The 23,679-nt window shown below is 49.2% G+C and overlaps 1 protein-coding gene across 2 annotated transcripts in view; it reads right to left on the bottom strand.

Annotated features, from left to right (window-relative positions):
* KSR2 (kinase suppressor of ras 2) overlaps nucleotides 1-23,679 on the bottom strand; it is a 409,167-nt gene that overhangs the window by 5,354 nt on the left and 380,134 nt on the right. The window contains exons 15-19 of one of the 2 annotated variants that reach the window (XM_032876184.1): nucleotides 13,047-13,143; nucleotides 11,897-12,030; nucleotides 6,386-6,517; nucleotides 1,523-1,652; nucleotides 117-250 (exon numbers count right to left, since the gene is read on the bottom strand). In XM_032876184.1, coding sequence (XP_032732075.1) covers nucleotides 117-250; nucleotides 1,523-1,652; nucleotides 6,386-6,517; nucleotides 11,897-12,030; nucleotides 13,047-13,143 — 627 coding nt within the window. Of the gene's footprint in view, nucleotides 1-112; nucleotides 251-1,522; nucleotides 1,653-6,385; nucleotides 6,518-11,896; nucleotides 12,031-13,046; nucleotides 13,144-23,679 lie in introns of those variants that run through there. The other variant, XM_032876185.1, reaches the window with a different exon arrangement.

The raw sequence follows: 23,679 nt of genomic DNA, 5'->3' as shown, positions 1-23,679 counted from the left end.
GAAGGTGGGTGTATGGAAAGGAGATGGCTGGCAGAAGTATGGGGGAGGGGAGCAAAAAGGCAGCAAAGGCCAGAGGACAAAGGCAGTGGGGAGAGATATGAAAGGAGAACACCTACTCTGCAGACTTCCAGAAATGCCCGGGGTGAGACAGGCGGCGGTTTCGCTTTGGCAGTTTCTCCAGCATGTCCATGAGCTTAGTGAAGGTAGGTCTTTCTTCTTGTTCAAAGGCCCAGCAAAAGAGAAGAATGTCCTAAAAGAAGACAACATGTGGTGATTTAGTGTAAATAGTGATGTCTTAATACCCTTGGCATCTCATTGGGTCTATTTGTCTACCCATTTGTTCCACTTGCACATATCCCCATCATCCACCCACCCCACCCTCCAACCATCCACCCATCCACCCACCCACCCACCCAACCATCCATCCACCCAACCATCCAACCACCCATCCATCCATCTATCCACCCACCCATCCATCCATCCCAATTCATGCATTCACCCTCATCCATCTATCTATCATCATCATCTTTCTGTCTTTCCTTCCATCCATCCATCTATCCGCTCATCCAACACATGAGCCCATAGAGCAAACTAGGTAGGTCCTGTTCTAGAAGGTCTAGGATACACTGAGGTCAGTAATGCTCCCCAAGGAGTTTCTTGGCCATTTTTCTTTTCTCAAAGGGAGGGAGAAAAGTGTATCCTGAGGTCTCTATCCACATCCCAAAACCATAAATGCTCTTCAAAGTCAAAGCGTTGGAGGTTACTTTTTTTTTTTTTAAGATTTTATTTATTTATTTGACAGAGATCACAAGTAGGCAGAGAGGCAGGCAGAGAGAGAGGGAGAAGCAGGCTCCCTGCTGAGCAGAGAGCCCAATGTGGGGCTCGATCCCAGGACCCTGAGATCATGACCTGAGCCGAAGGCAGAGGCTTAACCCACTGAACCACCCAGGCGCCCCTGGAGGTTACTTTTAATAATCACCTCATCCGAGAAAGGAAAGCCTATATACAGGTAATCCTTAAAAACATACCAGGTAATTACTCCTTCCCTGATTTATGTGTCTTCTGATCAAAAGACAGCACTCTTCCTGCTGTGTTTTAGAGGGTGATTATTAATTTATACTCAGGCTTCTCTGTGTATATCTTATGCTGAGATGGATCATGACTTAAAAATTCTTATGTAGAAGCAAATAAATTAAAATCATAGTATGGGTAATATTTTAATGAATATCTTTTAAAAGTAACAGAAAAAGAGGAATTCACTTTTTCTACTTGATGCAGCGATTCATTGCTAGAAATAGTCTGGACAAGTGCTACCGCACCCTTGAGGCGGGAGCCGGAATTGCAGGCATAGTTCAGAAACTTCCCCTCCTAAGCTCCAAATCACGTGATCTGACAAGGCTGTGGACTGGCTTTTGTGCCACCCTCTGGGGAAGCATTCGTAACCTTAACACACGGGAAAAAAGTGGCTCTGAACTGTGTCTACCTCTCTCCTTGTCCCCCAGAGCACTGTCCCAGGACTTACCGAGATTTCTTTTCCCATGCCAATCTGGCTGAGGTTGGGTTTCATGCCTGTGCCCATTTGCCAGATTATTGCCTCTGCTGGTTGAGTCTTGAAAGGCCACTCCCTGGCATGGAGTTCATACCATATTGTGCTGTTGGCAGATGTAAAAGAGGTTGTTGACATGGTATGTCACTCACGACCCTGTGTCCCCTCACCAACACACATCTGCCCAGCCCTCCTGCTGCCTAACCCCTCCACTTTCTAGTCTCTTCCTCACGGGACTGTTGTTTTGCTAGCCGGATACACCTAAAGCTTTCTTGATGTCTTTGAAGTCATGCTTGTCCAAGGATACCTTCCCTGGTATCCTTGAACACCTTGAACCTACCCCTAAATTAAAATGAGTCAAAACCTAGAACCCAAAAGTATAATAGAATGTGGTTAGGATTTCTGACCCCACACTTGTAATTCTAGGAAACCACTGTAAGGAAATACTTAAGAGATACAAAAAAAATCACTTACAAGGATATTCTGTACAGCATTACATATAATATGAAAACAAGGAGAAATGACACAACTGTTCAATGAAAGGAATAGATTGCATGTATTATGGCAAATCCAGAAAAAATGGAATATGATATTATTATTAAAACACTTCAGTGAAATTTTGCCAACATGAAAAAATGTTTACTATTTAATTTTAAATGAAAAAAGCAGGATAGGAGACTGTATATAAGGTAGTACGTATTCTTTTTTTTTTTTTTAAGATTTTATTTATTTATTTGACAGCGAGAGAGAGAGAGAAAGAGATCATAAGTAGGCAGAGAGGCAGGCAGAGAGAGAGGGGGAAGCAGGCTCCTCGCCGAGCAGAAAGCCCGATACGGGGCTCGATCCCAGGACATTGAGATCATGACCTGGGCTGAAGGCAGAGGCTTAACCCACTGAGCCACCCAGGTGCCCGAGTAATATCTACTCTTAAAAAATTATATATGTATCAGCAGGAGAATAAAGAGAAACAGCAAAATGTTAATTAATAATGGCTAACTCTGGGTCATAGCATATGATTTTTTTTTAATAATTTTGTTTTCTAAATATATGGCATCCCGTGGAATAGTGGGGGAAAATGCTGGGGGGTAAGGGTGGCAGGGAGGGCCTTGGCAGGCGCCATTGGGTGCTCACAGGATGCTGGGAATTACTGAGCTGTATGCAGGGACTAGGTCTCAGCTCACCAGGAACAAAATTCCCCACCTCAGGAAATATCTGAAACGAGCCTTAGGAAATGATCTTTCCTCTAATCTAAAATAATTTATGAAAATTTGCTTTAAAGAACATGAAGCACTGTTATCTTCTTTACTGATCAGAGGACTCTGTCAAACCAGTTATTTCCAGGGTCCTGCTTCTCAGCATGTTGTCCCCCCCTCGGGCTCCCCCCCCAAACTCATCCCTTTGGGGCAAGGAGGGGTGAAGCTCAGATATTGGGCTGTTGAGTGACGAGGCCAGGCAGTTGTCACTGTAAGGTGCTAGATGAGGACTGTTATCATTGTAATAATCAGTAACACTTACTGAGTTTTGACTCCGGCTAGACCCTATTCTAAGCCCTTTGCATTTATTATGATTACAGGGGAGGTGTGAGAAGCATGCTTTCGTATTTTGGTGATTTGACATCTGGGGGTCGCCCTGAGCCCTGGAGGGACTGCCCTTCTCCCCAGGGGCCAGCTCATTCCTAGAGATAGTCAACGACTCTCTTGAGAGTGCATCTTTCATATGCAAACTAACCAATCAAAAGCCCTACCCCCACCTCCATCAGGCTTTCACTAGGGCCCATATTCTCTACCTTGGATACCCCCACACCCTAGAGCCCACTGCATTAGTCAAACCAGCCCATCTTAGCCTGCTTACCCTACCTCACTGGTTCCTCCCTGAGGAAACCACACTGAAGTCTCCTGCCGGCATTTTTCTTTTGCTCCCTCTGCCTTCTGACCCTGGTGCTTTCCCTGTGTGGTATGATGTGCTACAGCCCCCTGCCCCCCGCTTTTGGAAACCATGAACAACAAACCATCTTTCCAATGATCCTTGCTTCCTACTTGATTGCCCTCATAATACCCAAATCAAAGTAAGACCTACATTTTCAATCAGGAGGCATGATCATCATCCCCATTTTTCAGAAGAGGAAAACTGAGGCTCGGGAAGCTTCTGTATCTTACCCAGGGCCACACAGCTGATAAGAGGTGCAGGCAAAGCTGAATCCATTTCATCTGACTACAGAATTGCAACCCTGGCCATTACGCTACGAGGAAACTACAATTGATCCTATTTCAGAGTCCTCTGTGAGAGTAAGTGTAGGATTTGGGGCAGGGGGCAACCCTGCAGCTGACTGTTAGGGCCTGGGGAAGGAGGCCCAAAACAGACTGCAGGCAAGGGCTCATGAAGAGAGGGAAGGGAGCCTATAGCAGGAGCCTGGGTGCAGGTGCCTTACAGGCATTTTCTCGCTGGATCCTCAGTGTCTGTCATGCTGGGTTTATTATCTTTTATTTACGGTTGAGGGAAATAGGGCTTTTTTGCGGTGAAATGACTCTGAGGTCCTAAACCCTCCAACTCCGGGGTTAGGATGTCCCAGGGTGTCTCCCAGATCCACCCCAGAGTACCATAAGACAAGTCACTGAGCCGCCCAAGTCACTGAGCCGCCTGGGGCCTGTTCCCTCCCCTGTCATTCGGGTGCCTGTGAAGATTTCAGGAGACAGCACCCACAAAAACCTAAACACAGTGCTCCAAAGGCTTTTAAAAGTCCAGTTTTGTTCTAAGTCATGCCTAAGCATGATGTTCCCAAGCAACGAGATGCACCTAATTGACAGGAAACCAAGAGCGCCAGGTCCCCCAGAATTCAGCAGTGTCAGGAATAAAAGCCTCATTAAAACTTCCTTTCAAACCCAACTTCCAAGAGAAACTCACACTAAGAGAAAAATAAATTGCTAAAGATTAAAACTCAAGTGGAAAACCAATTACTTATTTTGGTGCATTTGTTAATTACATTCTTGTTTCTTTTGCTAAATTTATACTACAATATATACCAACTTAATTACTGCAGCTTGGTTTCAGATAACAGTATCTAACTAGATAAAGTTTTGGGCGTACACTAATCAAGGCAAACGATGACATCTAAAGGGGTCCAAGGGATGAACGTCTAGAATCCTGATGTGCCCACAAACGTCCCCCCATCCCTCCTCCCCGAGCTTTACAGAGAAGACATAGTGGGGGTACTTTGCCATGGACGATGGTCTCTCTAACATCTCTTGGTGGTGCTGAGTCTAATTGGACACACCTGCAGGGCTGCACTTTGCCAAAGAGCTTGCCCAACGTTTTCTCTGTTTGTAACCAGCAATCTTTGCAACCGCTCCAGTGGACAGGGTAAGGTAAGGCAAAGATCAGCATGGCTATTTGAGGGATGGGAGCCTAGGAGCCTTCCCAGATGCATCCTCTTGGAGCCCTCATTCTGCACCTCGGGGCTGAGTCCTCTACCTTCTATCCATCCCTATACTTGCAAAGACATCCCATTCTCTCTCATGAGTGCAGTTTCTCTCTTTGCAGAGAAGCCCTAAACTCTGAGAAGCCCTAAACAGCTGAGAAGCCACAACTCCAGTTGTGTAGATACAGCTGCCTTCTGGCTGGTTCCATTGGCCATCTCCAAGGTAGCCCAGACTCCCTGTGTCCAAATCTGCTCTTTTTGCCCTCGTAGCATAGCCTAGGTGTCCCCTCCAGGGTCTCTACCTTGGTGAATGACACTAATCTCTCCCAGTTGCCTAAGGTAGGTATCTGGGCACCATCCACATTCAACCCAACATCAGACCCCATCCTCCCCCCACCCTTCCCCATCCATTTCCAGGGTCCAAACCCACTGGCCCTGATTTGGTAGAGAATGTCAGCCTCTCCCCCTGGATTGGTCACCACCTACCCTCCTAATCTCATCCTTCTTTCCATTCTCTGCACCGAAGAATGATTATTCTGAAACTCAAAATATTATTACATCCCCTGGCTTAGTAACCATCAATGGCTCCCCAGCGCTGTGAAGATGAAGTGAAAACTCCTTAACACAACCTCTTAGTCCCTGTAAGATTGACTCAATTTCCCATTCTAGTCTCTCCTGTTACCACCCCCAGCTCATATTTTCCTGCTTCTCCAGCTCTCAGCTCCCTCTCCCTCCACTCCTCACATGTTCCTTCCTTGTGGGAAATTTATATTCTATTACCCTAGGCCTCTTCACATGTTCCTTCTGATACCTCATCCTACCCTCATCGGGCCCACTTATATTCTACTGCTAATTTAGGTGCAAGAGTCAACTCCTCTGGGAAGCCCTCTCTGATCTCCCAGGCTGGGATTAGCTCCTCCTTTATGCCCCCAGTCCTGCTGAGGCCTTGTGTCAATAGCCATGTGAGGGTGCCCCCTTGGAAGTGACCCTCAACCCATCTAGCCTTCAGATGAGATTGAAGCCCCAGCCAACATCTTGACCATAACCTCACAAAAGACCCCGAACCAGCTGAGAACCATTCAGCTAAGCACCAACCCCTCCCCCCCAAAAGTTTCTCAAGTACAGAAACTTGAGATCACAGATGTTGCTCTAAGCCCTCAAGTTTTGGATAATTTGTTAACGCTAGGCATTCTATACGTATTGCTTCAGCAAATAAATGAATGGGTCAAGTGACTTGCCACGTAACCAATTAGAAACACGGCATATTGAGGTTTGCTAGAGTCATTGTTTCCACTACACCCCACTTGGATACCCCCAATCTCACCCAGAAAACTGACCACCTAGGCCCAAAGAAGAGAATGAAGGGTTGGAAATTGCCCCTCTGCCTGGGCTGGGGCTCCCCACGGCCAGCGTGGGCCACCTACCCTAGTGCAAAGACATCTGAGTGCTTGGAGAAGGGGAGCTTGTCCTCTTCTGTGTCGGGAGACAGCTGGCGGATGATCTCTGGTGCCAGGTGGCAGAGCCAGCCGTTCTGGATGCGTAGCTTGTCCTCCCGCCTGGAGATGCAAAACACAGAGTGAGCCCGCTTCCCAGCCCAGGGAGGACCAGTCCCCCAGCACCGACCCCAAGCCTCTGGACCACCTCCACTGGCTTTCTCACGTCTCCTGCAACTGGGCACTGCCTGCACGTGTACTTGAGGCCAAGCCCCAGCAAAAAAGGGGCAAGGAAGTCTGGTCTGGAGGGAGACACTTGAGACCCAAACCATCCTCGGGTCCCGCCCCCTCTGAGGCATCCCCTCCTGCATATTAATTCCACCCACACAGCTGAGTCTTGTTATTCATGGCAGTTATGTTGTATAAAGTCTCTGCAAAGAGTGAATTAGCAAATACAGAATCATGGCTCCTAGAGGAAATATGTATTCACGCACACACCTCACATCGGGTAAATCTTAAATCCTAAAAACAGCTCATTCTAGTACATTCTATTTTCATTATTTTAAGGAAGAGAAAACAAGGCTCAGAAGTGCTGAGTGATGTGTCTGGGGCGGCCCCACAACCACGTGCCAGAATTGCAAAACTCTGTCCCACTGGTCCCAAGGCCCAGGGCTTCCTGTACCGCATGGCCCCCTCCCGTCTCTGTTCCCCGGTCTTCTCTGTCCGCCGGTCCTCTCTGTATGAGAGCTCAAGCAAGAATGAAGGGCATCCCTTTGTCTGACCTCAGCTGGGAACACATACACCGGGTGATGCGGATTTTCACCACTCTGTGCATGGCCAGGCGTGACCGCGAAGTTGCCATATTGATTTGGGGGTGCAAAGGGGTTGAAGCAAGTAGGCAAATCCGCAAATATGGAATCCACGAATAATGAGGATTCACTGGATTTCTGGAGAACTGCTATGCCTAAGCTCTCTGTTTTTGGCACCGGGAACACGGAAGTGAAGGAAATGTGTAAGGTCTCTGCCCTTCTGGAGCCTGTGCTTTGGTAGGAGAAGGGGGTGACAAATGAAATAAGTAGGAAAAATACAGACAATGATAAGCATTATATGAAAAAATTTTAACAGGGGAATGTGTCAAAGATAAGAGGGACCTCACTGTAGATAAAATTGTGTCTGGAAAAAAATTTTTTTCTGTATTTATCTTCACGTGGTAAGACTTTAGTTAAGTACAGAGTTTCCCATGTGGGACTGAAATCTGAGCAGATCTCCTACAAGTTTCCACTGACTCAAGACTCCCAGGAAAGGGCCAGTTAGTTACTACAGGGAGAGGGGGCAGTGATGGGGGATGGGGATGGATATCTCCAACCATCAGGAGTGAGATCATGGTGGTCCAGAGCCTCCACAATGTGGAGACCTGGGGCTGGCTGGATTCTCCAGTTCCCCTAGGGTGACTTCTGAGCCACGTCAGGTGTGATGCGCTGCTCCCTGAACTGCACTCATTCATGACTCCTGCCCTATCTGAACACCTTCTAGAGCGGCACTATCTCATAGAACTTTCCATGATGATGGAAATGTTCTCTGCCTGTACTATCCAATATGGCAGCCATGAGCCATCATGGCCATTGGGCACTTGAAATCCAGCTAGTGTAACTGAAGAATTAAAGTTTTAATTTGATTTAATTTTAATCAAAGTTAACATTTCGGATGTTTGGGTGGCTCGGTCGGTTAAGCGTCTGCCTTCAGCTCAGTCATGATCTCAAGGTCCTGGGATCAAGTCCCACATTGGTCTCCTTGCCCAGCAGAGAGCATGCTTCTCCCTCTGCCTGTTCTACCTGCCGCTCCCCTGCTTGTCCTCTCTCTCTCTTTGACAAATAAATAAATAAAATCTTCAAAAAAAAAAAAAAAGTTAAAATTACATAGTCTTATGTGGCTGGGGGTTATTGGACAGTGCAACTCTCAAATATTATTTACTACAAATGGGGTTTTTTCATTTACTTCTTACCATGACCATACACAGGAACTAGCATAGATGATGCTTATTAACATCATCCTTAAGATTATCTTGTGGACCACATGGGGAAAGAGAGAGCCCTGACAAGAGAGGTCTCAGGAGTCTGGGGGTTGGATCATTCTTTGTGGTGGGGGCCTGCTCTGACCAGCATCCCTGACCTCTCCCCACTGGATACCAGTCTGCCCCCCTCCCCTGTTGTGACAACTAAAGAGGTCTCCAGACATTACAAATATCCTGGCGGGGGATGGGGACAGAAGGGCCCCAGTTGAGAATCACCGTTCTCATTTTTATAGAAAATAAGGAAATGGTCCAAATGTTAGTCTTTCAGCATCAGTAACATAGGACTTGTTACACAGCAGACCCAAATCCACTGGAAAGCCCTTGAGTTGGCAGGGCCGTGTGAATTCTTGCTTCTAGAACTGGGGATGCCTGCAGGAACTTAAGGACCTATCTGCTGCTTACTAGCCATGTGACCCTGAGCATGCCCGAGTCTCCACTTTCCCACCTGCACAATGGGCACATTAATCTCACACAAGGCTGACACAGGGCTGTGTCAGCTGCCAGGGTCTCAGGATTACTAGACAGAATTATTACCTAGGATATGTTTATATCTTGACGACTCAGAGATGGAGTTGAGACTATAGCCCAAGGTAAGAACATCATGTAAGAAGGTAGGGCCATGGCCTGAGACAGCGGACACTCTCCAGGTACAGCCAGGCCTTTGCGGGGGGGGGGGCTGCGGTGAGATGGGGTGCCGCTGCCAAAAGAGAGAGCACCCCAGTTCTGATGGCTTTCTGACCGCCCCTGCTGCCTATTCTGGACTCACTAGCTAAGTGTCAGTGGTTTGCAATTGACGGCTGGGCCGGGAGGAGGGATGCTGGCCACTCCCCAGCTGTCAGCCCAGGGTGGGAGGGGGCACACACCCGGGAGGGGGTCGGATGCCAGGCCTGGCCCAGACACTCCGGGATGTCCCATTCCCTTGGCAATGGGCCCACGGGGGAAAACTCCAATCACCGTCATTACGGTTATTATTATGATTAATAACAGCCTGCGGGGCGCTGGCATGATAGTGCTGGTGTGGGAAATGACACCTTCTCTCGGTGACAATGGCAGCACAGCTGTGTGCTTGCAATGCCAGGGGCGGGCTCGGGGGGGGGGGGAGCCCCGGGGTGGGTCTGAATGTTCAGAACATGCTCACTTCACTGGGTAACCCCCACCCCTGCCCAGGCCCAGCCGATCTCCCCCTGCTGGGAACCCAGCCCTGTGAATGCCCCAGGCTCTAACTCAGGGAGGAGGGGAGAGGCAGGACAGCCAGTAGCCCCTGCTGAGTGCCTACTGCGCACCAGGTTATCCAACACACTGCATCCCAACAAGCCCACTATGGGATGGATAAGATCCTGTTCTGTGGATGAGGACACAGAGCTTCAAAACACTTAAGTGATCTGCCCAAAGCTGCAGAAATAACAAGTGATCCCAAAAACCCCCAACCACAATTTTCCAGCAGTTCCTGGGGAAACAGCACCCTTAGGGAGCAAAGTGAAATCCTACATGAAAACTAAGCTCTACATATCACTACAGCAGGAAACACTGAGCCACCAGAGGAGATCCCTGATGGGGACTCATGGGAAACCAAGAAATGTGAATTTCTTCTAGGAGAGGTCGCTGAGGGCTCCTTGGCCTCTCCCAACACTGCCTGCATTTGTGTTGAGGACCAGGCTGGGCAGAAGCGGGAGTGGGGGGAGTACCGGCTGGACAATGAGGCCAGCAGCCACCTTGCCCTTGACTTGAACTTTCTTCCCCGGTTGACACTGGGTCTCTGTGAATGAGGTAAAGGAAAGGAGGCTCACGTCATTCCACTTCCTTTCTTCCTCATTACCCTGGGGCTTTAGAAAAGCGAGAACCAGAAGGGAGAAAATCAGAGGTCCTGCCCTCCTCCTCTCCACCGGCAGGAGAATTCTCTGGCAAGGACGAAAGGGGGAGGGGGAGGGTATGTGGACATGCCTCCAGGTTGGAGGAATCGGATTTTTGGGGTTTTTTTGTTTGTTTGTTTGTTTTTAAAGAGCCTTGAAGCAGGTTCACGAAAGCATCTGCTGGGCCTCTTTTTGTCCAGACACAGATACTCGAGTTCGTAGTGATGTTACCAACTGCTTCCTCTGCCCCTTGGCCCGCGTGATGGATGAATGGACGTGTGGACGTGTGCGCGCATGCGCGCCTTGCAACTCCTGCGCCCGCAAACCCGCTTCTAAGTGCCGCTGGGGAGACAGACGGAAGAAGGAACATGGTTCAGCCCTCCGGCTTTCTCATCTTAGGGCCTTATCGATAGTTTTGGAGATGCACCGAAATCTTTTGGGGCGGAGTAAAGAAACTTAAGCTTCTGTTGCGCTTTCTGTATCTAGATCAGAAAGCAGCTAGATCAAGTGTTGCTGGGTTTTGGATGCTCTTAGATCCAAGGTATGATGTAGCACGAACAAAATTCATCTTGGGGGGGGCCCTAGGGTGGACCTCAAAGAGATCAGTACCGCAAAGCAGCTGAAACTGAAGTAAAAGGAGAGCGTGGGGCTGCCATCCGGAGGAGGCTCGGGCAAGTTATAAAAGGCGTGATTAGAGAAAACCTGCAGGGTTTTAAAGTGTGTGTGTGTGTGTGTGTGTGTGTGCCACGCCTGCACGTGGCTTGCGTCCACACTCCAAATTAAAAGTCAGGGAGGGCAGACCTCCTGAATCATGGGATGTTTATTTGGAATCAAGCTGTTTCTCTTGGTCAACTCAAGGCAGCTTGCCCTCAGGTGAGTGGCTCCTGAGAGTTAATTACTTAAAGACGGTTAATGATTCTCCTGGGTGACACTGGGGAGGTATATGCAAATTTATAGTAATTACAACAGCTCAGCAGCTGCTACTCTGTGCTGTGTGCCCTGTGCTCTGGGCACTGCTGTTGGATCCCTGATTGTGTTCTTTCGGCCCCACAAGGATCCCATGGACGTAGGCGTGATGACATCGTCATTTTTTCTTGCAGACATGGAAACCGACGTTTGGGGAGGTTTTGGGGGTACAACTAACGTCATAGTGATTAAGGGGCAGAGTCCAGGGTGGGGGCCGCAGGTGGGTCTGACTTTAAATCCTTCAGTACTCTTGCTGCATAAAATGGATCAATTCATAAGAAAACTTCGAGCAAGGACTGTTGGGGGATTCCAACTTCCAGGTGGGTCCTTGGGGCAAAGGGGGATCTTCCAGTTAAATATAACGGCAAAGGCTTTCAAGCATTTAGGGATGCTCTGTGCCCAATCATGCCCATGCGTGCAAGAGCACCACTTGAGAGAGAGCCTCCCCCAGGGAATCATGACTTGCTCTAGCATCAGCAATAGCCTAGCCACCCAATTAAGCGACCTCAGGCCCTGCACCCAGTCTTGGTCACGGATACCATTTGGGTGGCTGACTTCCCATCCCCCGACAGCCATTGGCCAAGGACTCCACTGGGCCCTTGCCCCGCCGCTCACCTGCCAGCCTGCAGCACCCCGGAAATGCTGAAGAGCCCAAAGTCTGTGATCACCACTTTGCCGTTGTCATAGAAGACATTCTTTGACTTGAGGTCCTTGTGAAGGATCCCCTTGGCGTGGAGGTAGCCCATGCCCTGCAGGGAGCAAGGAGATGGGAGTTTTCAGGGAACACCTGAGAGTTCGCTGCTGCCACTACTCTGGCTTGGGCTCACCCTCCTTGCCTTTCCTACAGCAGCGCCCCCAAACAGCCGCAGTTCAGGGGACCCCAACGCAGAGGCTCAGAGGCAGGGTAAGAGAAGTCACGGCAAGTGGGAACAGGAAGGGTCCCCAGGACACACATCTGCCACCACCCTCAGACCCCCGCCCAACTGTTCCCACCTAGCTCTTCTACCTCCTGAAGAAGAAACAAAGAAAGATGTCCCTAGTGGGGGGGAAAAAAAGTGAAGACAAAAACTGAGAGGAGGTCCCCAGAGAAAGGAATTCCATTCACCACCTCCCTGCACTTCCTTTTTTTAAAACATAACTTCTCTGCAGAAGATGTGTTTTATATCCTCTTAACCCGTATCAGTGCAGAAACCCCTGCCTTCCTCCAGGGATGGATCACGAGTCAGTGATCAAGACCACGGAGGAGAGAGTCTCCTGGAGGTCTCGATCAAGGGTGAGTCTCTAGATTTTTGGTTTTTCGCCTTTATGAGCAGTCACATTTTATCTCTTCTAACAGCTTAGTCCTGACACTTCCAATGGGAACTCAAAGCCCCAGTCAACTGACTAATGAGGCACCTGCCAGAAAACACAGGATGTTCCAGTTTGTTTTAATCCCAAACAACTTGCAACAATTGGATGTTTCCCCAGCAGCTGCGGAGAGAGATGGTGTGCGCTCATGGGGATTCAAGTATCCAAGGGGTAAGGGATTCTAGCCGCACAAACTTCCCCCGGTCCCCACACGGGCCCAATTATCATGATGATGAGGCAACAGATGGCAGCCAAACATTGGGGGACCAACCCTAATGTGGTATCTGGGCAAAACCCCTCCTCTCCTACAGTCTGGTATTTTTCAGATCGAGTCTAATTTTTTTTTTTTTTTTAATCCAGACTGTTGCTCTGAAGCCAGACCATGCATCTCAGGAGGGAGCCCCAGACCCTACGGTACCTTCACAATTTCTTGGGCAATCTGCCTCGTTTTGTTGACATCCAAGACGATTTTGGCGTCCCGCACCACAGAATAGAGCGTCCGTCCCTTACACAGGCTGGAAAGCAAAAGGACAAAAGAAGCGATCAGCAGTTGTTCAAAGGCGAGTGACCCACAATGGTGGCTGGATGGGACAAGTAAGACGTCAGGTGCCACCAGTTTGCCTCTCGGATACCGAGCCTGTAACTGGACCTCAGATCTGGCTCTAGGATGCAGATCGGGGCGGGGGGCACGTTCTGTCCCGACACACCCGCCCTGGCACCGAGGTGCCTGCAGAAGCTAACCCAGTCCAGAGGGCAGGCTCGCCACGTTCCATCTGTCCCAGACTTGCACAGGAGAGCCGCGCATAAACCAACAACTTCTGGGGTCCTCAGACAGCACTCAGACAGCACTCTGCCAGCCACTTGTCGCAGCTGCTCTGGCTCGCCCGAAGCTGCTGAGGGACAGTGATAAAACCCCAGCAAAGTGGTGGCTCACGTCCACCAAGTACCATCGGCCAACGATGCATTCAAGCCTTCAGACGGCGGCGTGTCGACACTGGTCCTCCTCCCTCCATGCCAGATGCCTGTTGAGATGGAGGGCCTCACTTTTTCAGCCTCACTGAGTTCATTGCAAGAACCAGTGGTGTAAGATAAATGACAAGACGACAGAGGACGTGAATGCAGTGACGGTCACACCTCACCGTTTAGTTGCCTGCATGCCCCTCCATCTGTCCCTCCCGCAGTGAGCTCAGTTCCTGGCACACACACGCAGCGGGCCCTCAGTACATGGTCACGGAACGGGTGAGGGGATGAATGATTTCTAGATTCACCACCACATTCCCAGCCCCTGGCACCATGTCTGGCTCATGGTGTTGGCTGAAGGAGGAAGGGATGGTATTAGGAAAGTTCGTGTTCCATCTTGTGTGAAAATAATGGCTTGAATTTTTCTTTTAATCTAGGTCTTCATCGCTAAGACTCGTAGTCCTTCCTTTAGTATTTTTCAAGCCCTTGTTCCATGCTGGACTTAGCCGAGAGCGTGTGCTTGGAGCTAGAACTGTTGGCGGAGGGACCTCAGTTTGGATCCCAGCTGTGCTCTTTACTGTGTGCCTTTGGGTGGGTTACTTAACCCCTCTGGGCTTTGGTTTCCACAGCTATCAAAGAGAACACCTACCTTGTAGAGTCACTATGAGAACTGAATGAGAAGAGGCCAGGGAAATGCCTGGCACATGGTGGAAAGGGTAGCACAACGGTTGGAACAGGGGCCTTAGTCTAACTCTGTGGGTTAGAATCCTGGCTTGTCAATTAGTGGCTGTGTGACGCCAGGCAGGTGAGTTAACCTCTCTGAGCCTCATTTTCATGATCTGTAAAATGGGGTCAATAGTTCCTGCCTTACAAGATTGTTAAGGAGACTCACATGGAATCAGGTATGTAAAGGGACGGGCATCTCTCCATGCCTGACATATGTTAAATGCTGGCTGTTAGGAGAAGTAGTAAATGATCAGTAAAATGGCAAAGGCACACACACCCTCGTGCAAATATGTATTATATATTAATACACACATCACATCTGTTTGTCCAGCTATTATATTCCTGCCGATATACCTAGCTATGTATCCACTCATCCACCCATATATCCGTCCAAAATGCTACCCATGATCTTCGACTAAGATTTATTTCTTCAATTCCTTAAGGTGAGATGCTCAGGGAAGCGGACTCCCAGGGAATCTGATTCACCTGTCCAAGGTTGCCCAGGAAGCTGGCAGGAGGCAGCCACGGTGACTCAAGGCTGTCCCCTGCTGTTGCTGTCCTCGGGATACATTTGCTATGGCTGCTACGGGAGAGGGAGAGGGAGTGGGTTGTGCAGCCAATTAAACCAGACTGACATTTAAATATTGGGGACGGTGGAGACCGTGGGCGGATTTCCTCCCCTGGATACTCGGTTCTTGAATACCCACCTACGCTCATTACAGGCCAGAGCGCAGAAAAGACCGTCCCCCCCGCATATGGCAGAACAGATCACCGCACCAGGCTCCCAGACTTCCAGACTCTCCTTCCTAGGGTGGCCGCAAACAAGTCACAGGCTTCAAACATCCACCCCATCTTCTTTCTCTGCTCACATCTTCCTCTCCAGGAGCAGCTGCTAAAACCTATGCTTCTCTCACTACCCTGTGGTTTCTGGGGCTACTGGAGAAACCGCCAGCCACTGGTGGGATGTAAATTTGTACAATCACAGCCTGGCACGGGCTACCAAAGTGAAATATACAAATAACCCCCCAATCGGCATTCTCTCCTCTAAGTAGGTACGCAACAGGCATGCATACTGGTGTTCACCCACGGATCTGCCAGAATGCACTGCCATGTTAACAGCAACCCATTCATAATAGCCCCACGCTGGAGCTAATCCAAATGTTCCTCAACAGAGAGATGGATAGACTGTGATAAAGCCATGTAACAATATAACAATATAGGTCTCTACTATACTATGTAACAATAAGCTGCTGCTAATGGCAAAGAAAATAAACACCATGTTGAACAAAAGAAGCCAGACACGCAAGACTCACACAGAATAATTCCATATGTAGAAAGTGCAAAAGCAGACAAAATGGACCTGCGTGCAAGAAGTCAGTGTAGTGGTGACCCTTGGGGGCACGTACGGTTCTGTTTGACTGGAGGGCTGGTACTGGAGTGTGAATATAGTGGAAATTCATCAGGTTGTGTTCTTAGGATCTTGACATTTTGCCTTATAGTATACTTTTAAAAGTTTGCTTTAAACAAATTGGCAAGGTTGCACAATACACAGGTGTTGAAATTTACAAGAAAATCTAAACCAACACTGATACCCCAGGCATCCACTTTTTTTTTTTTTAAAGATACTGCTTTGTTATTCATGAGAGAGAGGCAGAAGGAGAAGCAGGTTCCCCACTGAGCAGAGAGTCGATGTAGGACTCGATTCCAGGACCCTGGGATCATGACCTGAGCTGAAGGCAGATGCTTAATGGACTGAGCCCCCCAGGTATCCACTTTGAAGCTCGTTAAACAGTTCCGAGAGGAATTCTCTGCAGAGGAATTGGGGGCTCCCAGCCTGGCTGTGCCTGCCAGGTGTGTATTGGGAGCCCAGTCGGAGAGCAGGTGCAGGGAGAAGGTTGAGGTCTGAGCATAAGCAGGTATCAGGCAAGTGTCCAGGGTGGCTGAGGCTCAGATACTCCAGGCAAGTCAGTCCAAGTATCTTTGGCAACTGCTCTGGCCTTGGGGTTTGTGTGGCTAACAGTAGTGCCCCAAAAGCCACTTGCAGCGTGGGAGGTGGAGAAGGGAAGAGAGGAGAGGATAAAGGTTTACTGAGCATATGTGTGGGACCTGAGTCACCTTCACAAATCCTCAGAGCACCCCCGCAGCGTCCACACTATTGCTCTATTCCTGCAGATGAGGCTATGCAGACCCAGAGGAGCGGAGGACCTACTCACAGACACACAGACATACAGACAGACATGGTGTCAGCCTGTTCCTGACGTTTTTCTCATCTCCTCCGTGGTGTGGGTGCTCAGTTACCAGACATGATTTTGGGGCCACTTAAGAGACACACAGGCAAGAGAATCCAAATCTGACTCTCCCATTTACTACTTGCTGGGTGACCTTGGGAAGTGACTTTGACCTCCATTTCCTCAGCTGTAAAACGGGGGTATTGGAACACCACCAGCTAACGTGCATGAGCCTTTTCTAAGTGCCAGCTGCCAGCCTAGGCCCAAGAGCCCCACATGGATGGTTATTCTTGCTGTAGTCCATGGATTCTAACATGTGCATTTCCTTGAAATTTAACATCTCCGGAAGCAGAATGTGTCTTACTAATGAACAGGTTAACAGTTGTTACTTCTTTCTTTATAGTCCATGAACACATGGTGCACATTTTAATGGATAGCATCTTGGACTTACTGAAGTCTTGGATCAGCCACATTTTACAGATAAGGAAACTGAGGTTCAGAGAGGTTCAGAGGAGCTAGAATTAGAACCCAGGCAGCCAGGCTCTAGAGCTTAGGCTCTTAACCCCCATTGTTTTTTTTGTTTGTTTGTTTTGTTTTTTGTTTTTATCTATTTATTTGACACAGAGAGAGAGATCACAAGTAGGCAGAGGCAGGCAGAGAGAGAGGGGGAAGCAGGCTGCCTGCTGAGCAGAAAGCCCGATATGGAGCTCAATCCCAGGACCCTGGGATCATGACCTGAGCCGAAGGCAGAGGCTTAACCCACTGAGCCACCCAGGCGCCCCTAACCCCCATCTTTTGCGACTCCAGCACATCATACGCCCTCAGTAAATGGTAGTCATAATGTCACTACCATGGCAATGAGGATCAATGAGCCCGCTGTCCTGGGTGGCAGTCAGTTGGAAGTTAGGTGAAGGTGTTTTAGTGGCTTAAGGATGTACTTAGTACCCCTCTAGGTTCTGGGGCAGTAAGCGCGTGCGCACGCGCACACGCACACACACACACACATACACATATCACTCCCTGGTATCTCTTTTTCTCTGCAAAATGATCACATTTCTCTAAGAAGAAAAACAAGGACTGGAAATTTCCCACTTTACCTGCAGGCTGATAGAGAGGTCTCTCCAGCCCTGACCCCAGGCAACTCATTCATGTAATTCTGACCTTTGACCCCTGTCCCAAGTGACCCAGTGGGCCTTCTGGCCAGGAAGGCACCCCAAGTATAAGAGGCTTTGTTGTAAACCAGCATAAAAAAGGATTATCAGAAACAACGAGATAAATCCACCTAGAAGGCTTATCCAGGACCTCTGTCCAAACTGGCTACTTCCTGCCAAAACAGTGACTGGGAGAGAAATCCAGATGCCTTGGGGCAGCCATTTCCCTTCCCTCCTCCAAACCTCTCACCACCAAGCAGGACCCAGGCCTGTGTGAATGAATGAGGGGTGGGAGGGAGGGGAGTGTGGCTTTCAGGTATGCCTGGTCTTAAACTGGAATATACTAGACTGTTCTAGACTGGGCCCCTACGGTCTCCCCTGCCATATCCACTTCCCTTCCTGCAGTTACACCTGCTGAAACCTCAGAGGTGTTAAAGTATGAGGCCACTGGTTCACAAACTGGAAGGTGCTTCTTAAAACAAAGATGACTGGTCCCACCCTGAGAAATCCTGACTCTGGCTGGGGGTCTGGGTTGGGACCCAGAGAACTGGTATTTCTAACAAGTTTCCAGGTCATGTTCATGCTGGTGGTCTAGGAACCCCACTTTGAGAACCACCACTCAAATCCAATCTCATTTGACTAGGGTCCAGAGAGAGTAATGTTCACAACCCATTTAGTGAGTGTGGCACTGTGGGCATGGTAGTATTTTAGGGGTAGGTGGTACTATTCTAGGTGTGCGCAAGACAGGCATGGTCCTTAATCTCATGGGACTGACTGGCCAGGGGAGACATCAGGCAATAAATAAGTAGACAGGCAAATAGATGAGATATTCAAAGACGCCCAAGTGCTAAGGGGAAAATAAATTGATTTATTGGACAGCGAGTGCTGGGGCTGGGGGCCTCTTTAGCTAGGATGGTTAGGGTAAGCCCCTCAGGAGAGGCGACCTTCATGCCAAGAGCTAAATGAAGAAAGAAGGCAGCCATGTGAAAATCTGGAGGAAGAGAGTTCCAGGCTGAGGGACCAGCCAGTGCAAAGGCCCTGAGGTAGAACCAAGCCTGGTACACTTGAGTGATATAGCAATGGCCCTACAGTGGGGCTCTAGAGAACACCTCCCAGAGTGAGCCCCCCTCAGGTACTGATCTTCCAAATAGAAGAAACAGTTGGGTGGAAACATTCCTTAGCTCTGCCTGATCTGAGAGACCCAAGGCAGTTGGTTTCAAAGTCAGCTGTTATTTTTAAAACACTCTATTCTGTCAGAATGGATTTACAACCCTTTGCTTGTTCACTCACTTCTAAGCATTCCCCACCTCTCAAAACTCTAAACCCACTTAATTGCACCTCCCGTTCCTCCCCACTTCCCTTGAGCAAATAAATCACACTTCAAGGGACAAGTTGTGTGCTCTGTCGAATTCCAGCCGCAGGCAAGCTTTTAACTTCCAAGTTGTTCATGAATCTAACACTGAAGATATTAAACCTCGGGACTCGGGGGCTTTCTAATAAAAAATGCCAGGTTCGCTTCCTATTAAAAAGGGAGAAATGCCAGAAAGCGAGTGAGAAATGTCAGCTGTTTGCCACCGGCTTAACACAACGTGCATCCGGGAAATGAAGAGTTATAGAGTTCCATTTAGTAAGAGGCTGGTGGCAGGAGGCTCAAGTCCCAGCCAGACAAAGAGGGTGGTGGCCGGCCAGACATTGGAAGATGCAAAGCAGGAGCCTAGCGGCTCAGGAAAGCAGGACTTACGTTTTGCTAATGCACACCCTTCCAGCCTTTGATACTGCTGCCAAACTTGGAGAAGTGGGGAGGGACAAGGTAAGCTTGGACCCTCTCTTACTGGATTTTTCTCTCCAGGACTGCATGCAGTTCTGCTATGTGCAGAGGCCAAAGGCTACCTGGTCTGGGCCCCTCAGAGTACAGAGCCAGGGCTGTGCCAATTAGTGAGAATTCCTGCCCCTGACCATGACCTCATGCTTCTGGGCATCTGTTGACATTCTGCCCTCTGTGGTCTGGGCTCTACAAGGGTAGGAGTGCTCCAGGGGAAAGGGCAGCCCGCTGGGCAAACAGGAGCCTTCAGCTCACTACAGGCAGATCTTCCAGGAAATGGTAGCCCAGCTGGGCCTCTGCCTCCAATCACATTGTGTGGTCCAGCTGCCATCCGAGACCTGTTCTTCTTGACCTTGTCCAAAGACGTCCCAGGACATGATCCTTCCTAAATCTGCAGCATAGTCTTTTATTATCCCCTAAGGGTCAGACTGTGCATCTCATGGCAATCATTCCAGAACCACCACAAGATTTTTGCCAGATCGGCCACCTTCCTTCACTTATCACTTGCTAGTAGTTTCTTTTGGATGCACTGCCTTGAAAAAAATAAGTGTATTTTAGAAAGAAACTTTTATCATGACCTCCTATATTGCCAGCTGGAAAGCCAGCTGAAGAGGGCTGGGCCGTTTGAGGGGGTCTTCAGAGCTCCTGGGTGCACCCCTGCAGGAGGACACAGCTGGCCAGGCCCAGGGGAGGAGCTCCAGAAATGCTCCGGGAATGAGTGAATGAATGAACACATGGTCCGACCCCCTTCCTTCTTCCCATCACCCACTGGAGCTGGGAGGAGAGCTGTATTGGGCACCAGGGCAGAACTTCCTGAAGCAGACTAGGACAGCAAAGCCAGAGCCAGTCAGCGACAAAGCTGCCTTCTCCCTGTCTGTGCAAGGTACCAAAAGACCACAGTGACCACCGGCCCTGCCTTCTGGGGCTGGATACCGAAACATATCTGTTCTTGTGCTCCCTGACCAGAAACACTTTTTTTTTTTTTTTTTAAAGCTGAATGGTAAACTGAATTATCATTTTAAAAATGTATATGAACACCACCTAATTGATATGCATTAAAAAACCAAGAGGACAGATTCCAAGGTGTCAGCATGGTTATATCTAGGTAGTGGGATTAAGAGCTTTACAAGGTTGTGTGTTTCTCCCCCTTGCAGCTTATCTCTCTTTTCTAATTTTTCTCCCAATAAACACACGGCACTTTTGTTAAATGAGAGAAAAGGAAAAAAAAAAAAAAAAGGCTCGAGTCAGACTGCCATGAAACCAGACGCACGTTCATCCTCTAGACAGTTTGGAAAATACTGAGCTGGCCACGGACTGAAATGAGGAAGGACTGTGTGAACCGTATCCATGCCTCAAGCATCTCAGCCCTGGCCTTGCTCAGAAGGCTGTCGGGCTGTGACTCGTTCAATGCAGGAAGGGTTTTTTGAGCCTTGTCCTCTGCAAAGGGGTCCACACCTGCTGGGCACACAGCCCGTGACTGGTTCTTACCTGAAAGCCCCAGTGATATTCTCTCCCTGGGAAAGCTCAACCCCTAAGGAAGAAGGCAGAGTCAACGATCTGAGTTTTTAAAGTAACTGTGTGTCCTGTAAGAGAAGGGGCAATGTGTGGTATGCATCACCCCACTGTGTCCTTTCTGCCCACAGGGCCCTGGGGCCCAAGCGGGTGGAGAGAGATGGGAAGATGGGGAGAGGAAACAGCAGGGGGACGGGAGAACGCTATCTTCCCAGGAGACAGACCTCAGGGCGGCACCTACCTGGCCATGATGTAAGGGAACATGTATAGAAAGTTCTAGAATTCAGGCTATAGACTCGCGTTACAGATGACTGGTCCACCTCCTTCATGGAAGAAATGGGGACACAGAGGAAAATGGAATTTCCCAAGACAAGGGCTTCAAGTGGCACAGCCAGGCTTGAACCCCCAGATCTGCCTGAGGCTAAATTCTGTGTTTGCAGCCCCAGAGCCAAGCTGCTTCCTAAGAATCAAGAATACCATTCGCTGAGAACCTTCCCAAAAGCGCTCTGCTAAACGTTTGACAGGTATGATCTTAACTACAGCTGACCCTTTAATGACACGGGGGTTAGGGGCACCGACCCCTGACGCAGTTGAAAATCCTCATGTAACTCTTGACTCCCCCAAAACCTAACTGACCGGAAGGCTCACGGGTCACATAAAGTCGATTAACACATATTTTGTATGCTGTATGTATTATATACACATTCTCATGATAAGGTAAGCTAGAGGGGCACCTGGGTGCCTCAGTCGGTTAAGTGTCTGCGTTCTGCTCAGGTCAGGATCCCAGGGTTCTAGGATGGAGCCCCGTGTCGGGCTCTCTGCTCAGTGAGGAGCCTGCTTCTCCCTCTCCCTACCATTTCCTGGAAGTTCTGCCGCTCCTTCCGTTTGTGCTCTCTGTCAAATACATAAATCTTTTTTTTTTTTTTAAGGTAAGCTAGAGAAAAGGCATTGAGAGACCCACAAAGAAAATACATTTGCTGTACTATATTTCTAGAAACAAGTCTGTGTATAAGTGAATTTGTGCAGTTCAAACCCATGTCATTGAAGGGTCACCTAGAGATGCACTCCCAACCTCAACCTTATTAGGGAAGTGCCACTCCTATTTCAGATGGGAAAACTGAGACTCAGCGAGTCAAGTCACTTGCTAGGCTTGTGCAGAGGACACCTGCAAAGCAGAACTAGCTACCCCCCTTCAGTCTGCCACCAGCGTCTTGTTTTTAGCCACTGAACTGCATGGCCTCTTTGGGAAGTAGAAAGAACAGGACTGAAGAAAAAGGGAACGGACACTGTCCAAGCTCCCGAGACAAGCCTCACCAGAGCCCTGTGGGAGAATTGTTCATCTTCCCACTTTCCGGATGAGGAACCAAAGCCTCAAGGGAATGAATGACTTGCCCGGGATTCTTCATGGCCAGGACATGGCACAGGATCTGGGTGCAGTCTGCCCGAAGCTCCCTTTCCACTGCCTCTCCCTTTCTTGAGAATGGGATGCCCCAGCACACACCCAATGAGCTCAGTGTTGGCAGGGCTCTAGGTCAGGGGTTCACAGAGAGTTTGGGAGACCATAGACACCCGGGCTTGGGTGAGAGTAAATACCCAGTAAATGCTGCTTTGTGGGAACATAGTGACACCCTTGTTTGTGCACTGTTCTATAGATGCTTTTCTGCTAAAATGGCAGAGTTGAGTACCCATCACAGAGACTGTATGGCAAAACTAAGAATATTTACTTTCTGAAAATAATAAACATTAAAAGAAAAAAATTTTTAAATTCACTGTTTGGCACTTTACAGAAAAGATTTGTTCACCCTTGTTCTAAGAAACTGGGATGGGTCAACAGAAATTGGGCCACTAGACCTAGACAGAGTTGAACAAACCTGACTCATTCTCCTTTTGCATTGGGAACTCGGTGCGGTCAAGGTCAAGCGTATTTTCCATTCGTTCAACCATTCACCCGTCCGTGTGTGTGAGCCAACGCTCCCACACTAGGTGTGGGGCTACTGCATCCGAACCGCAAGGCAGACACCACACAAGAATGTCCGCAAGTGTCACAGGTGCGGGGACGGGGCTCTGCTCGGGGTTCAGTTGGGCTGATGAGGAAGAAGGGAGAACTGGGTCAACACACACGCAGGCCAGGAACTTACATGCCAGCCCGTGTGACACAGCAGTGGTGACAGGCTGGGCTGCCTGTTGCCACCTACCCTGCCTGCTGGACAGGAGGAGGCTCCAGGGGAAGACACACCCGGGTCCGATGTGTCGGGACTCAAACATGGACGCGCATGTCAAGTCAGGGCCCTGGAATGTATATTTGAGTCTCCTGTGGCTTCTTCTCCATAATCCCTTCCTGACTCCTCCGACCGCTCCCCTCCAGAGCCTTCCCAGGGGACCCCCGGGGCGCTAGATGAGCGGGACCAGTGTTCTTCTGAGCGCGGCAAATCCCAAATTGCTTTACAGATCACTGGTTTGTATAGGGTGACCACGGAGGAAATCACTGATCCCTTACCGCCACATAGTGGGTCGTTGCTGCTGAATCAAGAGCCACAGGCATGACATACGTCCATGTGTACCCACATGTATGCATGTATAGTCTTGTTTCTATGGGAGCCAGTGTCCCCTCCATGTGCATAGTCTGAGGTCCTCATGAGTACGTGTGTATAC

The sequence above is a fragment of the Lontra canadensis genome, unplaced genomic scaffold, assembly GCF_010015895.1.
Source record: "Lontra canadensis isolate GAN:19392208 unplaced genomic scaffold, GSC_riverotter_1.0 scaffold58, whole genome shotgun sequence".
NCBI classification, from domain to species: Eukaryota; Metazoa; Chordata; class Mammalia; order Carnivora; family Mustelidae; genus Lontra; species Lontra canadensis.
This window is presented reverse-complemented; position numbering and strand designations above follow the sequence as displayed.